Source organism: Sturnira hondurensis, unplaced genomic scaffold, assembly GCF_014824575.4.
Source record: "Sturnira hondurensis isolate 20B ecotype Veracruz unplaced genomic scaffold, ASM1482457v3 Scaffold0021795, whole genome shotgun sequence".
Lineage (NCBI taxonomy): Eukaryota > Metazoa > Chordata > Mammalia > Chiroptera > Phyllostomidae > Sturnira > Sturnira hondurensis.
The window spans coordinates 11,902,022-11,923,246 of record NW_028094426.1 but is presented as its reverse complement, the minus strand read 5'-3'; the positions used below and the strand labels follow the sequence as shown (position 1 = coordinate 11,923,246).

The following is a 21,225-nucleotide window of genomic DNA, read 5'->3' as shown; positions in this document are numbered from 1 at the left end:
CTGCCCACACGCGGTGCCCGCGCTCCCTGCCGGGGCATGCCTGTCCCACAGCCCCGTGACTTTGCAAATTGTCCTCTCTGCCTGGAACGCCCTCCCCTTCCTCACCTCTTACTCACCTTCCAGGCTCCTGTCCTCGGCGAGGGCTACCCTGCATGCTGTGGGGAGTGTTGACTGCGGCCTTTCATGCCCAGCTGTGGTCTTTGTGTTCCTCTGGCATGTTCTAACGTGACACATTGGTTCTGTTTCACTACGGTCCATCTCTCTACCAGACTGAGCTCCTTAAAGGCAGTTTTCTTTTGCATCCCCACACAGTTATACAGAAGATTATCCGCAGCTTCTAAATAAACACGGAGATTCCCTTCAGGGGAATGAGATTGCGTGGTACCTTTCTCCTCCTTGTAGTGTCTGTATGACAACGCTTGGTACACAGCTGGCTCCCAGTGCTTTCTGTATGGCTTGGCAATTGAACGGAGCAGCCACAGTTAGCAGGAACCTGGTGGACCTGGGAGCTGACACTAGCCGTTCCCTTAGTGAGATGGCCTGAGGAGATAAAACTCCCTTGTACTTTTCTCCTGGTCTCAGGTGTTTCTTAAATGGGATTTAATTGAGTTTAGGGAGGGGGTCAGAAGTCTTGCTAGTGAAGTGAAGGGAGGGAAAGTGAGGGTGGTGCTGGCCTGAGGTTCTACAGCCCTGAATTCCAAGGTAAAGTTGGTAAAGGGCCAGGGACAGGACAGTGGCAGAGCTACCCACGTTCCTGCAACCAAGACTGGGGGCCAGTGTGGTTCGGAGAGTCGTCCAGATGCACCAAGGTGGTGGGTTTGATCCCTGGTCAGGGCACATACAAGCATCAACCCATGACTGCATAAATAAGTGGAACAACAAATCAGTGTTTCTCTCTCCCTTCCTCACTCTAAGAATCAACAACAAAAATGTTTCAAAAAGCAGGGGCCATTTTTGTGTTGGTGAGTGGGGTCTGTGAGAGAGGTGTCTGCAGGGACCAGTTCTAAGACTCCCAGAGTGAGGCTGACCCAGACCCCTGGTAATGGAAGATGACCCCCTTGCTGGCCTTACTGCTGAATGAAGGCTTCTGCAGCGTCAGCCCGGCCTCCGTTTTAGGAGGAAAAAGGCGCCCTTATTGTGAGGCTCTCTCGCTTCTCATCTCCTCCTTTCCAATCATGTGAGCTTATCTTCTGTGTCCCTCAACAATGCTGCCTGTCACTTGAAGCCAGGTAACACTCAAAGGAGGATAACCAGAGCCAGAGTCATACCTGGGTTTAGACTCCTTTTATACTGTTTCTTCCGCTGATTTCTGAGGGCCCTGGACCTTGTTTTCCAGATAGTTTAGCAATAGGAGACCCAGAAAATGAACTATTCCATCTCTGGCCCCCTCCCTGTCCCCCTCAGGGACATCTCAAAATTACTGGGCTATCCCACCCTGCCAGTCTCCTCCCGGCCTCCCAGACAGCCAGACCCCATGTGGCTCCGGGTCAGGGCTGGGCTAGCAAAGGTGGGCAAGGTGCCCAGGCCTCACAGTGTAAGCAGGTGCTCAATCTCAGGGATCAGTGTCTCCTTAAATGATGTGCTCCAGGCATCTCAACACAGTCCTGGCTTCATGCTGGGCTGATGTATTGATAGCAGGATGGGAGGAGCAAAAGAAGTTAAAAGGAGGGCAGGAGAGGCAGTGCTGAGAAGACAAAGTGGGAAATCCAAAGTCAATGGCAAAGTGAAGAATAATGGGTGCAGGTGACAGCGGGCTACACTGCAAAATAAGTCCCCACAAAGCTCTCAGGTACACTGCCTTGGACAGCCAGAGAGACATCACCCAGAGAACCAGGAGCAGCAGGAAAAATGAAACACAGTCAGCTTTTCTCAAGAGGTTTCCTGCGTTTCTTGTTTTGCAGAGGGTTTGGGGGATAGGGAAAGAATCCCCTGAAGCCTTGTTCTGCTTTTACTCCCTTCTCATTTTTTTTTTTTGGTGCCGTGAACCTCACCATAGGCAAGGTGATCCAGACTCCTGCAGTGTGGAGCCGGAGGAGCCCTTAGAGACCGCCAGTCCTGCACTGTCCCGTGGGAGCTGGGAGCCACGGGGGGGCTTTTGAGCATTTGCTGCACGGCTAGTCCACACTAGCAATGGTTGTATGTATAAAATACACACTTGACTTCCGAGGACAATTTGAAATGAGAGAATTTAAAATAGCTCATTAATATTTTTAAAAAGATTGATTATATGCTGAAATAATCATGTTTAGGATCTACTGGGTTAAAGAAAATACATTGTTAAAATTAATTCCCCTGTTTCTTTTTACTCCTTTTAATGTGGCCGCTGGGAAATTTAACATTATAATTACGTCTTGCATTTGTGTGTTTAGTGACCTATCTTTGGACAAGTCTGGTCTAGTTCAACTTCCTTTTGTCTTTTAAAAAGATTTTATTTATTTACTTAGAGGGAAAGGGAGGGAGAAAGAGAAGGAAACATCCGTGTGCAAGAGATACATTAGTTGGTTGCCTCTTGCATGTGCCCAACTGGGGAACCTGGCCAGCAACCCAGGCATGTGCCGTTACTGGTAATTGAACCTGAGACCTTTAGGTTTACAGGCCAGAGCTCAATCCACTGCGCCACCCCAGCCAGGGCTCAACTTCCTTCTTTAAGAGAGGAGGAAACTGAGGTCCAGGGAGAAGATCTGCTGTGGCAGATGGCACACACTAAAAAGCACTGTCTTTTTCAGTCCCCAGCAATTTCTCAGTTTCCCCTACACACACACACACACACACACACACACACACACACACACACACACACACACCCCCCCCCCCCCCCCCCGCCAGGTGCCCCACTAAAGGCGCCGTGCGGCTTACAGACCCCAGGCTGCTGGCCCTCAAGGGCAGGATTCCAAGACTCAGGACATTGGCTGTCGTTTCTTGGCAGTGAAATAATACTCTAACAAAAGTGGAGATATCCTCTCCAAAAAGTCACATTTCGAAATAAGTGATGAGAAAGCAGGGGAGCCCTGGACCTTCCCGGGTTAATTCATAGGCTCAGTAACACAGGCTAGTTTCCCAGGTGTGCTAACGGGCAGTCCATAGCACAGCGCCCCTCCCCCAGGGCGGTGGGGTCGAGCCGCGCCTGAGCCCTGACTCTGTGTGAGCAGCCACTTAAGGATTGTTTGACCAGTAAACAGAGACAAGTTTCAGTAGGATTGGCCTGATAATGGAAGAGGAGTGGGCAGCCAGAGGGAGGGGAACCAGATACCAAAGGCAAAATTCCTTTATTTCATATTTTATCTGTCATCCCCTTTCTCAACCTGCATTGTGAGGCTTTAAGAGAGGTAGTTAGGGGAGTAGGGAGACAACGATCTCTCCGCCCGCCCGCCGGGCAGCACTGATGGGTCCCATTTGAGGGCGCTACTACCGAGTGGAGCCACCAGCTAACTCCGGACCCCGGAGGAAGTTTTCCTAGGCCCTCGCTTGAGCCAGCGGGCCCTGAGAGGCCGGCCACCTCCTCCTTTCCCGCCCTGGTGGGAGTCGCGGAGGGGCAGGAAAGGGCCACGTGAGGACCAGCTCTCCGTGCTCTTTACTCCAATAAACACTAAATAAATCTGTAGCCCGGCCCCCGACCCCGAAATTAAGCTAGGCGCTGCAACCTGGCTAGCCCTTGCCCTTGGGGGACAGGAGTGCCCGGCGGAAAGCGGGGTGTGGCTCCGGCTCGCAGGTGACAGCTTTCAGGACTGATAAGGCGCAGTCCCCGCCGGTCCCTTTCTTTTATCCGGAGCCGAGGGACCGGCCGGTGCGCTGGTCTCGGAGCAGTCTGCTAAGCTGGGAGGGGCCGAGCCCCCCCCAATTTCCAGGGTGACTGTGCTGCTGACGTCAGGCGGCTCTTGGTTCAATCCCTGGCGCGAGGACTTTATTTTCATAACAGCGCGCAGTGCCGGGGAACTGGAATAGGCGTGTCCGCTCCCCTGACCCTCTCCCGCCCCTTGTCCCAATGCTCACCTCCTCGCTCGTTCCCTCCCTCGGGCGATAGCCGCCTTTATAACTGCTCCGCGCCCGGAGGGCGGGATCCATCACTTTCGCGGGGTCCCCAGCACCAAGGGGCCCAGTGCGGCGTCGAAGGCGCGGAAAGCAGCTCCAGTTCAAGCGCCTGAAGCCCAGGCACAGGGTAAGTGAGGTGCGCGGAGGCTCGAGCGCGCCCCGCCTCCGGATGTAAACCCTGGAGGGGAGAGGGGGATCGGGAGGGGTGGGAGACCGGAGAAAGCCTGGTGATGTGGACTACAGCTGGCTGTGAGCAAAAAAAAGAATCCCAAGAAAAAAAATTCCTCTAGTTTAACTCAACTCAGATTTTCTTTTCTTTCTGCGCTTCCCAAGCTCCGATAGAGGCAGAGAGCAAGATGAACGTCAGGTAGCAGTTTCAGACACGTTGCATACACACACAGTTAGTAGGTGGAATCTTGGCCAGGCAGGTGAGCAGCTCTGGGACCCGAGGGAAGAGTAAAGAGAAAGATTTCAGAGGACGGGAAGGGACGGGAGCGGAGAGGGGTGAAATCTAGAGGGGTCCAGGGGGAGAAAGATGGTGACAATTGCTACACTACCCAGTTACTGAAATGTTTTCAATTTTGCCTTGAGCAACAAGCATGGCCTTCTGAATTTTGGGAAGTACATTCATAATAGTCACCCCTTCTCTTGTGAGCGTAGCGCAGCCTGCTCCACAGCAGTCTCTGCTCTCCCTTGAGTTGCTCAGGAACCCCAGCAGACGTCCAACCTGCCTTCTGCAACGTCTAAATCGGCCTCGGGAATGGCCCCGAAGTGCTCTGGGAAGGCCCCTGCAAGGTCCGGGCGGGGAGGGAAGAGCTAGCCCACAGGGGAAGTCGCTTTACGCAGATTCAAGGAATTTGAAGGACTTTTCGTTCCTGACTTCTTTCCAGGCTGATTTTCTCCTGAGACTCGAGAAAATCAGTGTAAATGCCACACCTGTTGAAGGGCTCGGCTGAATCACCTACTGCTGTGGCCTTATTCCTGCAGGGGAACACTCGAACCTCTTCAGATGCAATGGCCTGGGGCCCCCGGAGGGTGGAGTCAGGGCCCTCTAGTCTCCAGTGCTGTGCGCTGGCCGCCCTTGCAGAGCGGAGGAATGAAGGGGAGGGAGGCCCAGAGAGAGAGAGAGGTGTTACTTGGGAGACTGAGAGGGCCCTCCGGGGTGTGGAGAGGCGGTGCTCCAAGGGCAAAAGGGAGTGAGCAGAACTGAGAACGGGCAGAACATTCCTGGAAAGTGCTCTCACCTTGAGTCAGGAAGGCTGATTTCTTCTCCTGACTCCAGCGAGAGCCTGAGCCTTGAGTTCCTCCTAAGGGGTCTTGCGCAGGCCCCCAGCTCCTTCCCAGGCTGAGATTCTAGCCCCTCTGTATCCTAACGTGTGCCCTGGCCGTCTCAGCGGAGTCTGCCAGCCTTTGTGTCTCACTCCAGTGGGAATTGAAGGTAACAGGATGTGGAGAAGAATTTGTTTGATTTTACTTTTCTCATTCTGCGACTTGGTCCTCTGGTGCACTGCCATTTAACAGTCCACAGACCGAGCTGAGGAAATGGTCAGGAAACCACGTGCTGGTGTAGCAGGGCCTTTAACAGCAATGAATTGAATAGTGTTTTTGCCTAAAGGGCCTCAGATTTTCTGAGCAGTTTGGTGTGTTTGTTTCTACTTTTAGTCCTATTTTTATTGCTTTGTGGTCAGAATGTATAGTCTGTACATTTCTTATTTCAGGATTTCAGGTTTTTTTTGTGGTCTAAAATATGCTGTTTTTTGGTAAATGTTCCAAGATCACCTCCATAGAAGCAATCAATATAGAGCAGGGGTAGGTCCACGGCCAAACACATCCCTCAGCCTCTTTCTGTAAATAAAGTTTTATTGAAACACATCCATGCTCATTTGTGGATGCACTGCCTGTGGCTGCTTCAGCTACAAATGTATGGCCTGCAAAGCCTAAACTATTTATTACCTGGCCTTTTACAGAGAATGTTTGCTGGTCACAGACATAGAGGATCTGAATGATATGATTAATCATGGAGTTCTAATAAGATGCAGATAGAAAATATTTTGATTAAAGTATCTACAGGACATATATAAAAATACCATATTCTTCTTCTTTTTTTTTGTACGTAACCTGTTGAGGACTGATACAAAGTATTCAAGTTTCCCTCTGCTCACTGTGGTTCTTTTTATTTCCTCTTGTATTTCCGGTAGTTTTGTTTTAGATGTTTGGGGGTCGTGTTATGCAGGACAAAATGTTTATGGTGGTTTTATCCTCTGTGTGAAGTATCCCGATTAGTACTAATATGAGCATAATACTTTTTAGCCTCGACTACACTTAGTGTGACATTAGTACCTCAGTTCGTTCTTAATTGTCTTATCTTGAGCAAGCTATTTAACTCTGTACCTGACACAGAATACCTGCCAAAACCCCACTATCTATTATTGTTGCCTTTTTTTGCACTTATTTTCCCTTTACCTTTCCTTTTGCTTTCAACTTTTTTGATTCCTATTGCGTTAGGTGATAGTCTTATAGGCATGGAATACTTTAATTTAGTCTTGTTTCAAGTAAAAAAGTTACCCTTTACGTTTATTGTAATAACAGCTGCTTGCTGTTGTCATCTTAGTTTCGGCTGTGCACTCTGCTCCCCCCAGCCCCTGACATTGGATTGTCTGTATGGTCCTTCTGCATCTCCTGGGCCACTCGCGGGTGGTGGTGTCACCCTCAGGGCTTAGCCATGCAGGCCCGCAAGGAGACACGGCAAACTCAGCGTGGGGCTTGTCGGCCCAAACCTGAATGGGTTGCCATTGTATATTGAAATAAACTATTTAAAAGGTGTCTTTGAGAGCTTTGACCTAGTACAATGGCAGAGGACTTCAGTTTATCCACCTGCCTATTTTCTACAAATTTCATTTGTTAAAATTCTGCCTGAAGAGATTTGGAAGTTTCACTCAAAATCTTAAGTTTTTCTCTGTTTAAATGATTTTCAGTATTTTCATTTTGTATTGCAGTACGTTATGGCTGCAATGAAGGAATCTAAAGTTCACAGGCTTTGTTTGGATCAGAGGAAGACACCTGCAGGGAACTGCTCGGAAGGGGAGAAGTTGGACTGAACACGGGCGTCATGTCTGTGAGAATCTGCCGACAGTGAGATGATGGTTTATTGGGTACCGCATAGAAATTCAGTTCAGTGATGTCATTCAGATGTTGTTCATAGCTGTTGCTAGGATGCATCACTTTCATGTCACCCAAATACAGATGGCCTCTCGAAACAGGGGATCTGGGGTTTCCCTGAGACACTTTCCAATTATAACTAATCCTTCATCCAAGGCAGAGAAATTTCTGTGGGACTCCACCCTCGTCTCAGAATTCAGCCTAGATAAAAATACGAGGATCAGCACATACTCATCTTCAAAAATTCTTCCTCCCAGTTACTCACACTTGCTAATAAATAACTTCCTTTGAGTAAATATTCAAGTGGTCAGTCTTAGTTCAAAACATTTGCTTAGCAACCACTGTGCAGAGCATGTAGTGAGGGGGCACCAACAAACAGGAGATTTGCTTTATTCACTTCACCCTTACATAAATCGTTATCTGCTAGGTGAGTCAACACTGATGTTAAAGTATAATATATAACGTATATGTGTGAGAAATCTTGAGTACCAAGAAGCAGTTAATTGTAAAAACTATGAAGAGTCCTGGCTGGGTGGCTCCGTTGGTTGAGCATCATCCCATAGGCCAAAAGGTTGCGGGTTCGATCCCTGGTCAGGAAGCATGCGGGGGGCGGGGGGGGGCGGGGGGGGGCGGGCAGCCGATCGACGTTTCTCTGTCACATCAATGTTTCTCTCTCTCAAATTAATAAACATATCCTCAGATGAGGATTAAAAAAACTATGAAGAGACCTACACATTTAAAATGAGATGGGACTAATGGTTTTAAAAACCTGCCAGATTTGGGATAAGTTTTGAAGAAATATGTAAGTGGACTGTGTATAGGAGGGATGCAGTCTTTCTGGCTGGGAGGGTAGTGACTGTGCTGAGGCCAAGAGGTGCAAATGAGTATGCTTTGTCTGAGAAGGCCTTAGATGAGCCCCAACTCCCTACCAGACAGAAAAAAATACTCTCGGAAGAGTTGCTTACCTGGTACAGAGGTGGACAGGAGAGCTAGAAAGGCAGGAGAAGATGGGTGGGAGGACCCACTGGAAAAAAGTCTTGAAGCTCAAATTGAGGCTAAACCTCAGTTTGAGGTTTAGACAAACAGAGCTAGGATTTTTTAAAAAGACTTTATTTATTCGTTTTTAGAGGGGAAAGGAAGGAGAGAAGGAGAGAAGTATCAATGCATGGTTGCCTCTTGTGAGTCCCCCACTGGGAACTGGCCCGCAACCCAGGCATGTGCCCCAACTGGGAACCGAACCACGATCCTGNCTGTGTATAGGAGGGATGCAGTCTTTCTGGCTGGGAGGGTAGTGACTGTGCTGAGGCCAAGAGGTGCAAATGAGTGTGCTTTGTCTGAGAAGGCCTTAGATGAGCCCCAACTTCCTACCAGACAGAAAAAAATACTCTCGGAAGAGTTGCTTACCTGGTACAGAGGTGGACAGGAGAGCTAGAAAGGCAGGAGAAGATGGGTGGGAGGACCCACTGGAAAAAAGTCTTGAAGCTCAAATCGAGGCTAAACCTCAGTTTGAGGTTTAGACAAACAGAGCTAGGATTTTTTAAAAAGATTTTATTTATTCGTTTTTAGAGGGGAAAGGAAGGAGAGAAGGAGAGAAGTATCAATGCATGGTTGCCTCTTGTGAGTCCCCCGCTGGGAACCGGCCCGCAACCCAGGCATGTGCCCCAACTGGGAACCGAACCACGATCGTGTGGTTTGCAGGTCCGCGCTCAATCCACTGAGCTACACCAGCCAGGGCAGAGCTAGGGTGTTTTTTAACTGCTAAAATCAAGACCCCGTCCCAGGCTTTCTCTTTGCTCCCCTTGAAATACTTAACTCCACTGATCACTTTTTTTGGGGGGGGGGGGGAACTGCTTCTGGGAAACCATCAGGGCTGATTTCTTTTCCTAGGCCCCAATCATGTATTTTTAACATCCTTTGCTGGCTCCTGCTTTGATGAGACGGTGTTCCCATGGTCCTGTCCTCTGCCTGGCTCACTGCATGTGCTCCCTGTGTGGTTGGCCTCCTCTCACGACTTCAGGTGCCTGCTCTGGGCCCACTCTGTGTGTACAGACCACATGTCCCAGTGCAGAGGGGTCAGCTCAGCCTGGTGTCTGGGAACCTGGCTCTTCAGAGCCATGTGATCTTGGGCCAAGGGATTTAATTCCTCTGTGCCTCAGTTTCCTCAACCGTAAAAAGGGGGCATAATAATCGGGTCATATGGGGATTAAATGAAACCAAGCATGGCCCAGAGTAAACTCTGAGAACTTAGCGTTTGCTCTTTTTGGATCCCTCTAATTGCATGTCCCACAGTCATCTTAGATTCAGCAAAGCTAAACTTGGCATGTGCCCTCATACTTCTGTATTGGTAAAGCTCCATTCAGCTGCCTAAGCTAGAAATCTGGGAGTTGGCCTAAACAACTTCATTCCCCAAGCCCTGTCTCTGCTACCTTCCCAAAAATCTCTTACCATTTCCTGCCCATCATTCATGCCTCATCTCCCTGGTTTCTTCACTAATGCTTCCACCCCCCTCCCCCGCCCCCCACAGCCCACCTTAGGTGGACTGGGCCGCTGTTTTCCACATGCCCTTGGCATTCCACGCTCACTCAGTAACTCCTTATTTGTGTGTCTGTGGGACAACTGGTCCTTCTGAGGTCAGCAGCCACACTTGTGATCCGAGTGACTTGCCCACTTAACATAGCGCCTGACACGAAGTAGGCACTTAAATGTTTGTTGATTGACAGAAAGATTGACTGAATGCAGGATTATTTGCTTTGGAGACTTCTTGGAGATGATTTCATGGAGAGAGGCTGGAGTTGGGAAGAAAAACTTCTGAGTTCCTAACAGTGATTTAGAGATGAAATGACAGATGAAATTATGATTAAACTCATAAAGGGATGTTCTTCTAACTATATGGCTTAACTCTGTCTAAGATGCAGTCTTCTCACCTATAAAATGAGTTGCAGGAATCTCAGAGGAGGTAACAGGTGCAAAGACACATGAAGGAGAGAATGCGTATGAAAACATGAACACTGAGTGTTGTGCCTGGCTCACCAGAGGACTCAGTGTGTGACGGCAGTTGTCATTTTTATTCATAATTATGTTGTGACTGTTGTCATTAATACTGATTGAGTGTGCTAATTCAAGGGCAGAGAGGAAACTAAAATGCTAGAAAGTCACACATTTGCCTGGCTAGGATGTTGTGGAGGCTCAGCTTCAGCAAACACCTGCTCTTTGGTGTCATTCCCCAGGCAGTCCTAGGAGTGAGGCTTGCCCTCTCCCTCTTCAGATGGCAGGGAAACAGGTGAGTCTCCTGAGGAGGAAGATCAGAGCCGCTACGGGGAACATGGATCGCCGGGTAATTCACCCTGCGGCCTTGTCCTTCAGGTGGACGTTCTCCTTGGTCTGCGCTCAGACCCCTCAGCCTCACCTCCAGCCCTGGGCTGGTGCTGGGTTAGGAGTTTGCACGCATATTCTTCTAATGACAGGACATGGGGCAGGAAGGAGGATGAGGGGAAGGGAGAAAGGGGTTTGGAAATTGTCTACAAGGAGCTCCCCAGAGGAATGAACAGTGGAGCTGGCTGTGAGCTCAGACCACCTGGTTCAGCACCCCACCCTCATTTTACAGAGAAGATGGAGGTTCCAGGAGACAGTGCCCATTGCCTGTGGGGGCAGCTGGAACCCCTTCTTCGGAAGGGGGCGCAGTAAAGGGAGGGTTTGGAACTGAGCTCAGTAAGGGACTTCCTCCCTCCCCGCGTCTCTTCTTTTCTTCCTTCTCTCCCTCCCCCGCCTGCTTCTCCCCCCACCCTTTCTCCAGTTGTTCTCTCCCCACCCTTGTCTGTCTGCCTGCCTTCCTTCCTTCCTTCCTTCCTTCCTCCCTTCCTTCCTTCCTTCCTTCCTTTCTTTCTTTTCTTTCTTTCTTTTCCTTAACCTTTCCGTCAATGCCCTGGCTCATTCCAGAAGGGTTAAGGCAGCGCCAAGTGATTTCAGGGTCTTAGATGGGGGTGCTGTTGGCTTATTGGACAGCTGGTAGTTAGCTCAGTTAGCCTCTGTAATAAGTGAAAAGGGTTCACACTCTTATGACTCAAAGTCCTTTTGTCATTTCCCAGGCCACTAAAACTTTACCGCCTTCCTCCGAGGTGCAGGGTTTAGTCATCAGGAAATTGGGTGGGAGCATATGACTGCATTCCAGTAAATTCCTCTCTGCTTGCTGGGAAAGCCTCAGGATTCGTGGTCTCTCAGGCGACACCTGGAGTCACTTAGATAGGAGAAGGGTTTCAGATGTGGCCCAGAGCTCCTAACTTCAGGCCCAAACTGTGATATTTGGACAGCCTGCTTGAGAAGGAGGATGGGAGCAAGTGGAGGGGGGTTAGATTAAGGGCAGCTGACCCTGCCTGCCCCTTTGACTCCGACTCTACTTGTCCTCACCTTCCTGGCTGGGCACTTATGACAAGTCAGGTGCTAGGCTGGGGGCTGGGAGAGACATTGAATATCTTCCTCCACAGAACCTTTGTGTCGAGACGGTGATGCAGGATTGCCCACGGTCAGGGCAGGGCTGTGTGACAGGTGCTGTGCTAGGAAATGTGGAGGCTCCCTAAGAACTCAAAGGATGTGCGTCTCACTGGACTTGGGCCTCAAGGAAGGTGTCCTGGAAGAAGGCAGCTCTGAGTCAAATGAAGAGGGTGGAGGAGCGGGGAGAATGTTCTGCACAGATGGGACAGCGTGCTTGAAGTGAGATACTGTGGCCTCTTTGGAGGAGTGACGAGAAGTTTGCCCAATGGGGACTCAGAGCAGGGTGTGGTGACAAGCCATGAGGCCAGAGGCAGGCATCGGCTGAGGATGCAGAGCCTTACCCTGGCTGTGCAGGTTTGTGGCTCTGTCCCTGGCTGCAGAGAGAGGGGCTCGGGGACCGCAGGCCTGCAGACAGAAGTGGTCCAGGTGGAGACGATGGCGGGCGATTAGTCCAGAGACATTGAAGAGGTGGCAGTGTTAGGTGAGGGTGATGGGTTTGTTAGTGAGGGACAGAGTTTTCTCCGGCCATGTCCCAACTCCGTGGTAAGATCTTAACTTGGCTTTCAGCACCACTGCCTTGGGTTCACCAACGACGAGGAGACCCCAGGATGCCCCCTCCCCACCGTCTCATCCTCTCTTGCAGGACCTCCCCGCCTGCCCTGCCTGCTCTGGTAGAGCACACACAGCTGGCGTGCAAACGGTCCTTTCTTCACTGTGTCCCACTTTGAGGGTATGCTTAACTCTGAGCAGTTGGGGCGATTCACGAGGGTAGGCTGAGCTCTCAGTGGCTTAACCCAGGCCCAGAGCCTACAGCGGCACCGGAGTACTGATGCCGTCACCCCATTCTGACCGATGGGTCCCTCCTGGCTTTGAAGTCCTTACCAGACCAGGGGCTGTAAGGGGTTGTGTTCAGATGTGCCATTCCACTTACCAGCTGTGGGACTTTGGTGAGTCAGCTCACTTGCGCTTCAGCCACTCCCCTGGCAGGACAGGGGTAATGACCCTGTGAGCCATCTCATAGGGTGGTTGTGTGGGTTAAATGAGTAAAGGGCATAAAACTTGGCCCGAAACCAGTGTGAATGAGTCATGAGACCCTCCCTCCCCTTCGGAGCGGTCCAAGAGTAAATGGTTTCTCTCCTCGCCCATTTGGTCTTTGTTGGAGTGAGTCCATTCTTGGTTGGACTCGAGGTCTCCCTGCCCTTGACTTTGGTTACAGACGATGTCCACATAACTGTTAGACTCATTACATTTTCTTTTTCTTGCTCCAGCCCTTCTGCTCTTCTTCAAAGCTATGTCTTTAGTTCCTGGCAGTTTATATTCCCAAATACTGATTGCTTGCTTCTCCCTCCCAAACCCTGTCTGGTCCCAGCTGCCTTCCTTGTGTTTTTCCTCATCTGGGCAACAGAGCACCTTCTCAGTACAGACCTGCTTGTTAATGAGTCTGGGGAGTTTTAGTTTCCTCTGACTAAACCGAAAGCACTTGGGACATTGTTGTCCTCTTGTGTCATCCCTGTCATGCTGGGGGAGAGGTGGGGGCGGGCTAACAGAGGTCAGTTAAGAAGAATAATTACTTCCAAAAATTAGTCACTCAGGTAAGAAAATATTTACTAGAATTTTTTAAAAAGACATTTATGAGAGAATTGGGAAACATAAACCTCAACTGGATATTTGATATTAAAAGGTTATTATTTTTTTAAGTGTGGCTAAATTATAAAGGAGTTTCTGTCATATATATGCATGTATTTATGAATAAAATGATCTGATGTCTGGAATGTGTTTAAAGATAATCTAGGGAATGCGGCGGGGATAATGTTAATGAAACAAGATTGGTGCTATATTGGTAATTTTTTAAACTACCTGATGAGTCATGGGCCTCCATTGACTCACCTGTATTTATTGTTGAGTATGTGTGAAAATGTCTATAATCAAAACTCAAACATTAGAAAATACAAAGGCCCATTGTTATAAAGGCAGTTCAGGGACTGTTTCTCCTCCCCTGCATGATTGGGGTGCGAGGTGGAGACGAATGGGGGGAAGTCGGTTTCCTCCCTCTCCACACCCACTGCCCATTGCTCTCGTGGGACCCTGGTCTGCGGGTGTCAGGGGGCCCCGAGGCACAACCCCCCCTGCATCGCTGCGCACCTGGTGAGGGGCCTAGTGGTCCAGGTTGGGGGTAGGAGGTCTCTGCCTTACTGCCCTTCTGTCCAGCCCCAGGACTCATTAGTGTCTGTCAAGATTTATAGTCATCAAGTTCAAAGTCCTTCATAATTACCAGGTAATGATGATAACATCTAGTTGTCAACAAACAGCTCTACTGTGAGGGGTGGGGCAGGAGCGGCAGCGGGAAGGGCGGGGTTGGTCAGAGAACTTCCCTTCCAGCCAGACACCACCCTGATAATTGATTTGGGAGGGAGTGAAGTGGAGAGGTGAAGGTGAGTGAAGATGGAAGGCACGGGGCCTGCGGGTCCCTCCCCTTGTTTGTGCTGCCCTCCTCTGTGATTCTTCCTCCTCTGTGACCAGGCACAGATGAGGGTGTCCCCTCCACGCCTGCCTTTCCCATACCTCCCTGGACTGGACGCTTGGAGGCAAAGCATAGCAGACTCCGGCTTCTTGCATTTCAGGGCTTGCCTGTATCTGAAACTCATTTACCTTTTTTTAAAAGTGAGGATTTTATTGATTTGTTTTGAGAGAGAGGAGAAGGGAGGGAGAAAGAGAGGGAGAGAAGAGATACAAAGATTGGTTGTCTCTCTCATGCCCCCAACCTGGGACCTGGCCTGCAACCTAGGCACGTACTCTGACTAGGAATCGAACCAGCAAGCAACCCTTTTGCTTCTCAGGCTGGTGCTCAATCCACTGAGCCACCCCAGACATGGCTGCCTTTCTTCTCCCTCCTGGTTCTCATTCCCGGCCCTGGGGAGGTGGAACCTGACCCATGTTTTGCTCTGTGCTCTGCATTCAGTAAATCCCATGGGGCACATCGCAGGTGACAGACCCATGGTGACGGAAGACCAAGAGAAGACTGAGGCAGTAATAGATTATGTGTCTGTCTGTCTGTCTCCTACTATGGCAGAGAATATGTGTTTTCCCCTTTCTCACTGAGTGTCTAGAATAGTGATTGGCACAGAGTGGCATTCAGGAAATACTGGTTGAATAAGTGAGGGTATAATACAAAGGTAAGCTTGGAGGGCCAATTTCATGAAAAAGTTAGGAAGATAGATTTAAGCTATAAGTTGTCTATAGATATTTAAGATATTATGTATTTATTTGTAGACAGAGGAGAAGGGAAGGAGGAAGAAAAGGAGAGAAACATTGATATCCAGGAGAGACATCCACTGGTTGCCTCGGGTGCGTCCCCCAACCTGGGACCTGGCCCACAACCCAGCCACATGCCCTGACCTTTTGCTTTGTGGAATGACACCCAACCCACTGAGCCTTGCCAGTCAGGGCTAAGTTATTTATATTATTTAACTTATTTTATTCTAACTTTCCACTAATATAATAATATTCTAATATGTACATAATACTAAAGAATGTGTTTGCTATATTGCATACATAATTAAAAGCTCATCATGACAGGGAAGACTCCTTCATTGCTTTTTGGAATTAGTAGAGCCATCCTTACAAACCCCGAGGAGGGGAAGAAAACCCCTCCAATTCGTGACAGCGGAGCCGAAGAAGAGAATCCAGCTGCTGAAATGAATGTTTGGCCTCTGCAGAAGAGAAACCTACAGCTCAGACAACTCCTTTCGTCCTTCAGAGAATAGGTCACTCACACACAGTGTCTCAAACAGGCATTTTCGTGTTCACTGATCCCTAAGAAGGCACTGGCCTAAAATATCGGGCAGGATGGAAGTTATTTGTGACGTGTATTTTGAACTGACCCTCTGAAACCCCTCCACAGAGCACACAGTCCTCTGGCTCCGGGGTGACTATTAAATACGGTTCAAGGGCAGGGAAGGAAGGACGATTTGTTACTTCCTTTCATCAGCCTTTAGGATCTGCCTTGACAGGTGGAGAAAAGTTAGCAGCTTTCTCTAATGTAGTAAGTTCACAGGCAAAACACTGGCCGAACATACAAAATTTTTTCTTAATCTTTCTTGGTCCTTTGTGCCTGAGTTTGTCAGGACACTCACCCCTTGTCCCCAATTTGCTTCTCTGCAGGATCGCAATGGCCACAACCCCTCCTGGTTGCCGCTCAAACCTGGATGCCAGGTATTACAGACTTTGTGACTTAGGTGGAATTTGGGGCATTGTCCTGGAAGCGGTGGCTGCAGCTGGGGCTGTGACCTCGGTGGCCTTCATGCTAGCTCTCCTGGTCCTCGTCTGCAAGGTGCAGGACTCCAACCGGCGAAAGGTGCTCCCAGTCCAGTTTCTCTTCCTCCTGGGTGTGCTGGGCATCTTCGGCCTCACCTTTGCCTTCATCATCACTCTGGACAGCAGCACGGGGCCCACGCGCTTCTTCCTCTTCGGCGTCCTCTTCTCCCTCTGCTTCTCCTGCCTCCTGGTTCACGCTGTCAACTTGATGAAGCTGGTGCGAGGGTGGAAGCCGCTGTCCATGCTGGTGATGCTGGGCCTGGCCGTGGGCATCAGCCTGGTGCAGGACATCATCGCTATTGAGTTTGTCGTCCTCACCATGAACAGGACCAATACTGCCATCTTCACCGAGCTTTCTCCTCCTCGGCGCAATGAGGACTTTGTCATGCTGCTCATCTTCGTCCTCTTCTTGATGGCACTGACCTTCCTCACATCCTGCTTCATCTTCTGTGGGCCCTTCACTGGCTGGAAGAGACACGGGGTCCACATCCACCTCAGCACACTCCTCTCTATTGCCATCTGGATGGCGTGGATCGCGCTGCTCTTGGGCACCTCTGTCCCTGGCCCTGAGTGGGATGATACCATCCTCAGCTCAGCCTTGGTGGCCAATGGCTGGGTTTTCCTATTGATTTACATTGCACCTGAGTTTCGGCTGCTCACGAAGCAACAGAACCCCATGGATTACCCTGTTGAGGACGCTTTTTGTAAACCTCAATTCATGAAGCAGAGCTATGGTGTGGAGAACAGAGCCTACAGTCAAGAAGAAATCACACAAGGTATCGCGTCTGGCTGGGTGGAGAGTCCCTCACAGAAAGGCGGGGGAGAATCACAGGGGATTGTAACTGGAAGGAACATGCAAACTTACCCAGCTCGTGCCCTTGACAGAGGAGATCAGCTCCCCAAGGCTCAGATCTTGCTTACAGTCACCCAGCGAGGTTACACCAAGCAGAACTAGAAGCTGGCCTCTGGAGTCATAACCCAGCACCGTCTATGTAATACCGTGTAGGTTTCTCTGAGTCAAAATTACGTGAAGCAGAGGAATGGAGAAGGGATGACTGGAAAATTTCTTAGAGACAAGTTGGTGAGATTGTGTCCTTTATCAAAGATAACTAGGCATTCCTTCCAGAAACGTGCGGCCTTTATATGTTTGGGCACAATAAAACCAAGTCCTGAGTCCCTGCAGTGATCACAGGGCACAGGGCAGAGGGGGGTAGCTCTTTCATCATAAACTAGTGGGAATCTCTATCAAGTTACTAAGGATTCTGATTTAATCTGAAGAGCTGCGTTTTACTGCATGTACGTGGGCCGTGGGAGGGAAGAGATCTTATCGGACGTGAAAGAATGAACCGATTTGCTCTTGCCTGGAGTTCTGTGGTTGTTCTCCTAACAAAGAGGATAAGCTGATGGCCAGACACTGCCCTTGCCCGTAGGGATCTATGGAATGGTCTCCAGGGTTTGTATTGATATCTGGGCCTAATAATTGGGGAGGGGAATGGGTTTGCGGCAGGAGTGAAGGGCATCGTAGGCCAGGTTCTTAGCTGCCTGCTAACAATTTCTCTGCTCTTGAAGCCTGAGGTGCGAAGCTTCCTGGTGCTTCTGCCTGCGGCTGGGGGCCCTCTCCTGGGCCCTGAGGAGCCTGAAGAAGAAGGGGAGGGCCCGAGGGGCTCTTTTATCCACTGGTCCCTCCTGTCCATTTCCATGGCTTCGCTCTGTCACATCACTGCCAGGACTCAGTTACCATTGTCATTCCCTAACTGCTCTTCCTTCCTTAACTCTTCTATGCATTCGTTCTATGGGCCGCTGTCAGCTTACTCTAGGACACTCCCCTGGCCACCACCCTTTACTATCACTGACCTAACCAGCTCCCCAGTTCTCTCTGCTTTGATCAAACCCTTGATGAAGGCTTTTCACAGCAGAACCCAACAGCCGCGTAAGCTTTGCTTTCAGTCCAAGCCCACCCAGTCATTTCTCTGTCTCTGTGTCAGGGTCCAGGACTGTCTGTCCTCAGCCAGACAGTTGCTGGACAGTCCTTCTTCCTCATGCCTGTCCCTTTCCAGAGTCACCCATTCCCTGAGCATTGTCAGCACTCACCCCTCCCGAGTAACTGTGGAATTCCGGGCAGCCCTCATCAGTCCGTCCCATCCGGCAGCTATTTCTGCAGCTGTAGGGCCTTCCTCACTCTCGAGTGTCAGCCGAAGGGCAGGAATCATTCCTGTTAATCCTCCTGTTCTTCACAGTATCTTACATAGCGGAGGCATTTAGGTATTTACCGAGTAACTTGAACAGGCGCATTTGGTGGGAAATAAATGGATTCCTTTAAATCGTATGCGTGATGATTGTATGGGCTGACTCAGCTGTTCCCAACTTTAAATCCTGGTTTCTTCCAGATTCATAGAAACACCCGCTCATAAATTCTGACCCTATTTAATGAAAATAATAAAAAAACTCCCTCTTGTTGGGCAGTTGAAGAAGTAGGTAAATCCCCCGTGAGATTCCCCCGAGGCCCGATCTCTCTGGAAAGACTGGTTTCTCATGTGCCTTCCAAGTGGTCCTACAACGAGGGGGGCCTCTGGTGAGGTTTTGGAAAGGTGTTCCCCTCGCGGTCACATGATGCTAGTTACTCATTTTTTCAACCGATGCTGTGCTTGCTCCGTGCCCGGTCCTGGGCCTGCGGACACAGCCCGTCTCACCAGTGGGGCTCTCTGTCTTCCAGGGAGACAAGGCAACGGGTAACGCATGACGCCTTGATGAATGACTCAGCGGGGTGAGCACAGGCGGGGGCCCGAGGAAGGGACCCCAACACTTGAATTGCTCCTCTCCCTCTGTTTCAGGTCTTGAAGAGATAGGTGATACCAGCTATGCCCCTTATACCACCCATTTTCAGCTGCAGGTAAATGGTCTCTTTCTCCTTTTTCGTCAGCAGCCCTCGGACCTTCTGATGGCCCCTCAGTGGCCACCTTGAAAGGATGACATGTCTGCTTTGCTGTCATCTGCCCATGGGGTCGGGGCAGAAGACTGGAGTGTAGGGCACAGGCGGGCTTTCGGGGGAGGGTGTAGCAGAAGAGGAAGAAAACGAGATTCCTACCCAGACGGAAGTCCTGGTGACATACCCAATAATGCAAGTGTTTTGTTTTGTTTTTAAATAATACAATGCTTCCTTTCCAGAATCGGACCTCCCCAAAGGATTTCTCCATTCCGCGGGCTCAGACCCGGGTCAGCCCTTACAGTGACTACGAAGGAAGGAAAAGCGGCAGTTAGCTGTTCTGAAGAGCAGGATGAGCACAAGTCCGCAGGACTAACGCGGAGCCCGGAGGGATGTGGGCGAACCCCAAGGCTCCTAAGGGCACCATGCAAAGCATTATGGGAAACCGTGGCCTCCCCACCGGCCTGGACAGCTCTTCTGTCCTGGAGCTGCGGCGGTAGTAAGGCTTCAGTTCTTAGCAGCACTGTGGTTTTTTCTTTGCTCCATACTTAGGATGCTTCTTATAAGTGGGGGTATCAGGCCACTCAGGGTTAGACTCTTAATATTCCCTGTCACGTTCCCTGTGACTAACACTCTGGCCGTGTAACTGCGTGCTCACTCATTGAACTTCCGGAGCCAGCATGCAAGGCTGGTTTTCTGAGGGTTGCTTGGCTCAGAGCAGAACTGCAAATCCGGGCAAAAATAGCAAAGACCTCTCCGCGCCCTTCCTGCCTAAATCTACACCGGAAACCAACTACTGGGACCTCCCTTCTTGTCTGGGTTGGAGAGCTAAAGGTCACCCTAATTTACTCCTCTCCATTGTGCTGCCCAACACAGGGCCTCGGTGGGTCCCCAGCACCGGTTCACAGGTCTCAAGACTCTTCTTGTATCATTCCCAAGCCAGCTGTCCGTCTCCCTGCTGATTTCCCCTGTACGTTTTATCAGTTCTCCTAGACCTCACTAGCGTGGACAAGCCCAATTTCTCTCTGCCCAGAGAATTTGCCCACTGTTCTTTCTGTAAATTCCTGGCACTGATTCAAATCCCAGCCTCTGTAACCAGATTTGCACTGTGTTCACCTCTTGCGTTCTGTAAGCGGGCATTGTCCATGGGGTGGGGAGTGTTTGTTCCCGGTATAATAAGTTATTCAGCATTCTTTACTCGGAGATGCAATAAAGATGTGGTGGTAACTTTCACTGTATGAGGGGTGGACATTAGTCATGTTGGACTTGAAGTTCAAGGTTCAGTTCCACTGGGTATGGACTTGATCCCTCTCCACGTGTTTCTCCTTCTTGCCCTCACATGTGTCTAAGACAATTGTGTTTCCCCAAATTCTGAGGTGAGTGGTAGGGGTGAGAGGGGACCCAGGAAGGGTCACAGACCATGCGGTTTTGCTTCAGGAAGGCAGAGGTGTGGCAGCCTTGGAATGGGGTTTGGCAGTCCAGGTAAGACAGGAAGGAGACCCTAAAGCCAGTTGCACAGTTCACCCGTGGTTCAATTGTAGGAGGAAATAAATCCATATCCCTTATTTGACAGAACTGGTTCATACTATCTATTGGAAAGACATGGTACCTAACAATTATTATTTACATCATCCCAGAAATAGTTCCGTGGGGCAGGGCAATAGAAGATTGCCCTTGGGTGGAGGGAAAAAATCCCCATGCACAGAAAATGAATGACATTTAAAAATGTGTAGCTGAGTTAGGGAGTTATCTCCCAAGAGGCTGGTGCTCTGCTGTTCATTGGAAGGAAAGCCCTAGTGTGGGAACAGGAGAGGCGCGTTTGGGGGTGAATGAGTGACTCGCTGAATTAGGGGTGTTTACACTCCACAAGGTTTGGCTGGTTGTTTCTCAATGACTTTGCACCAACATTAGCCAAGTTTTAAATTGAAAAGGAAGAGTTACAAATGGTGATTTATGTCCTTCTAGGCTGTTCTAGTCTTTCTCAAGAGGCCATTAACTCTGTGAGGTTAGTCGTGAGGGAAAAACAATATAGTTTCACAGATTGTTTTGAAACAAGAAATACACATTTTCTTCCCTCTTTTCTGGCCTTTGGTCTCTGGCCTCTCAACCAAACAAAGGGGGCTGAGGGGAAGGTCGAGCCACAAAATACTCTGGATCGGCTTTATTATTAGAGAAAAGTCTCCATATCCTCAGGTCGGCCTCCTCCAAACCAGGAGAGGATGTGGCCAGAGACCTGGCGCTGAAAACTGGTTCCCCCCCCCCCCCGGAAAAATAGTGGTCTCCAGTGTTTGGACAAGTAGTCCGTCATTTTG

General features: G+C 49.8%; 1 protein-coding gene across 2 annotated transcripts; it reads left to right on the top strand.

Moving 5' to 3' along the window:
* Window positions 1-3,913: 3,913 nt before the first annotated feature.
* On the top strand, window positions 3,914-20,142 carry GPRC5A (G protein-coupled receptor class C group 5 member A). Of its 2 annotated transcripts, XM_037033920.1 has the most exons (4): window positions 3,916-4,156; window positions 15,838-16,766; window positions 18,822-18,880; window positions 19,156-20,142. In XM_037033920.1, the coding sequence occupies exons 2-4, from the start codon at window positions 15,845-15,847 to the stop codon at window positions 19,246-19,248; spliced, it is 1,074 nt and encodes a 357-aa protein (XP_036889815.1). In that variant the 5' UTR covers window positions 3,916-4,156; window positions 15,838-15,844; the 3' UTR covers window positions 19,249-20,142. The 2 variants fall into 2 exon arrangements, with proteins under 2 accessions (XP_036889817.1, XP_036889815.1); XM_037033922.1 differs by lacking the exon at window positions 18,822-18,880 and having other exon boundaries at window positions 3,914-4,156.
* Window positions 20,143-21,225: the final 1,083 nt, after the last annotated feature.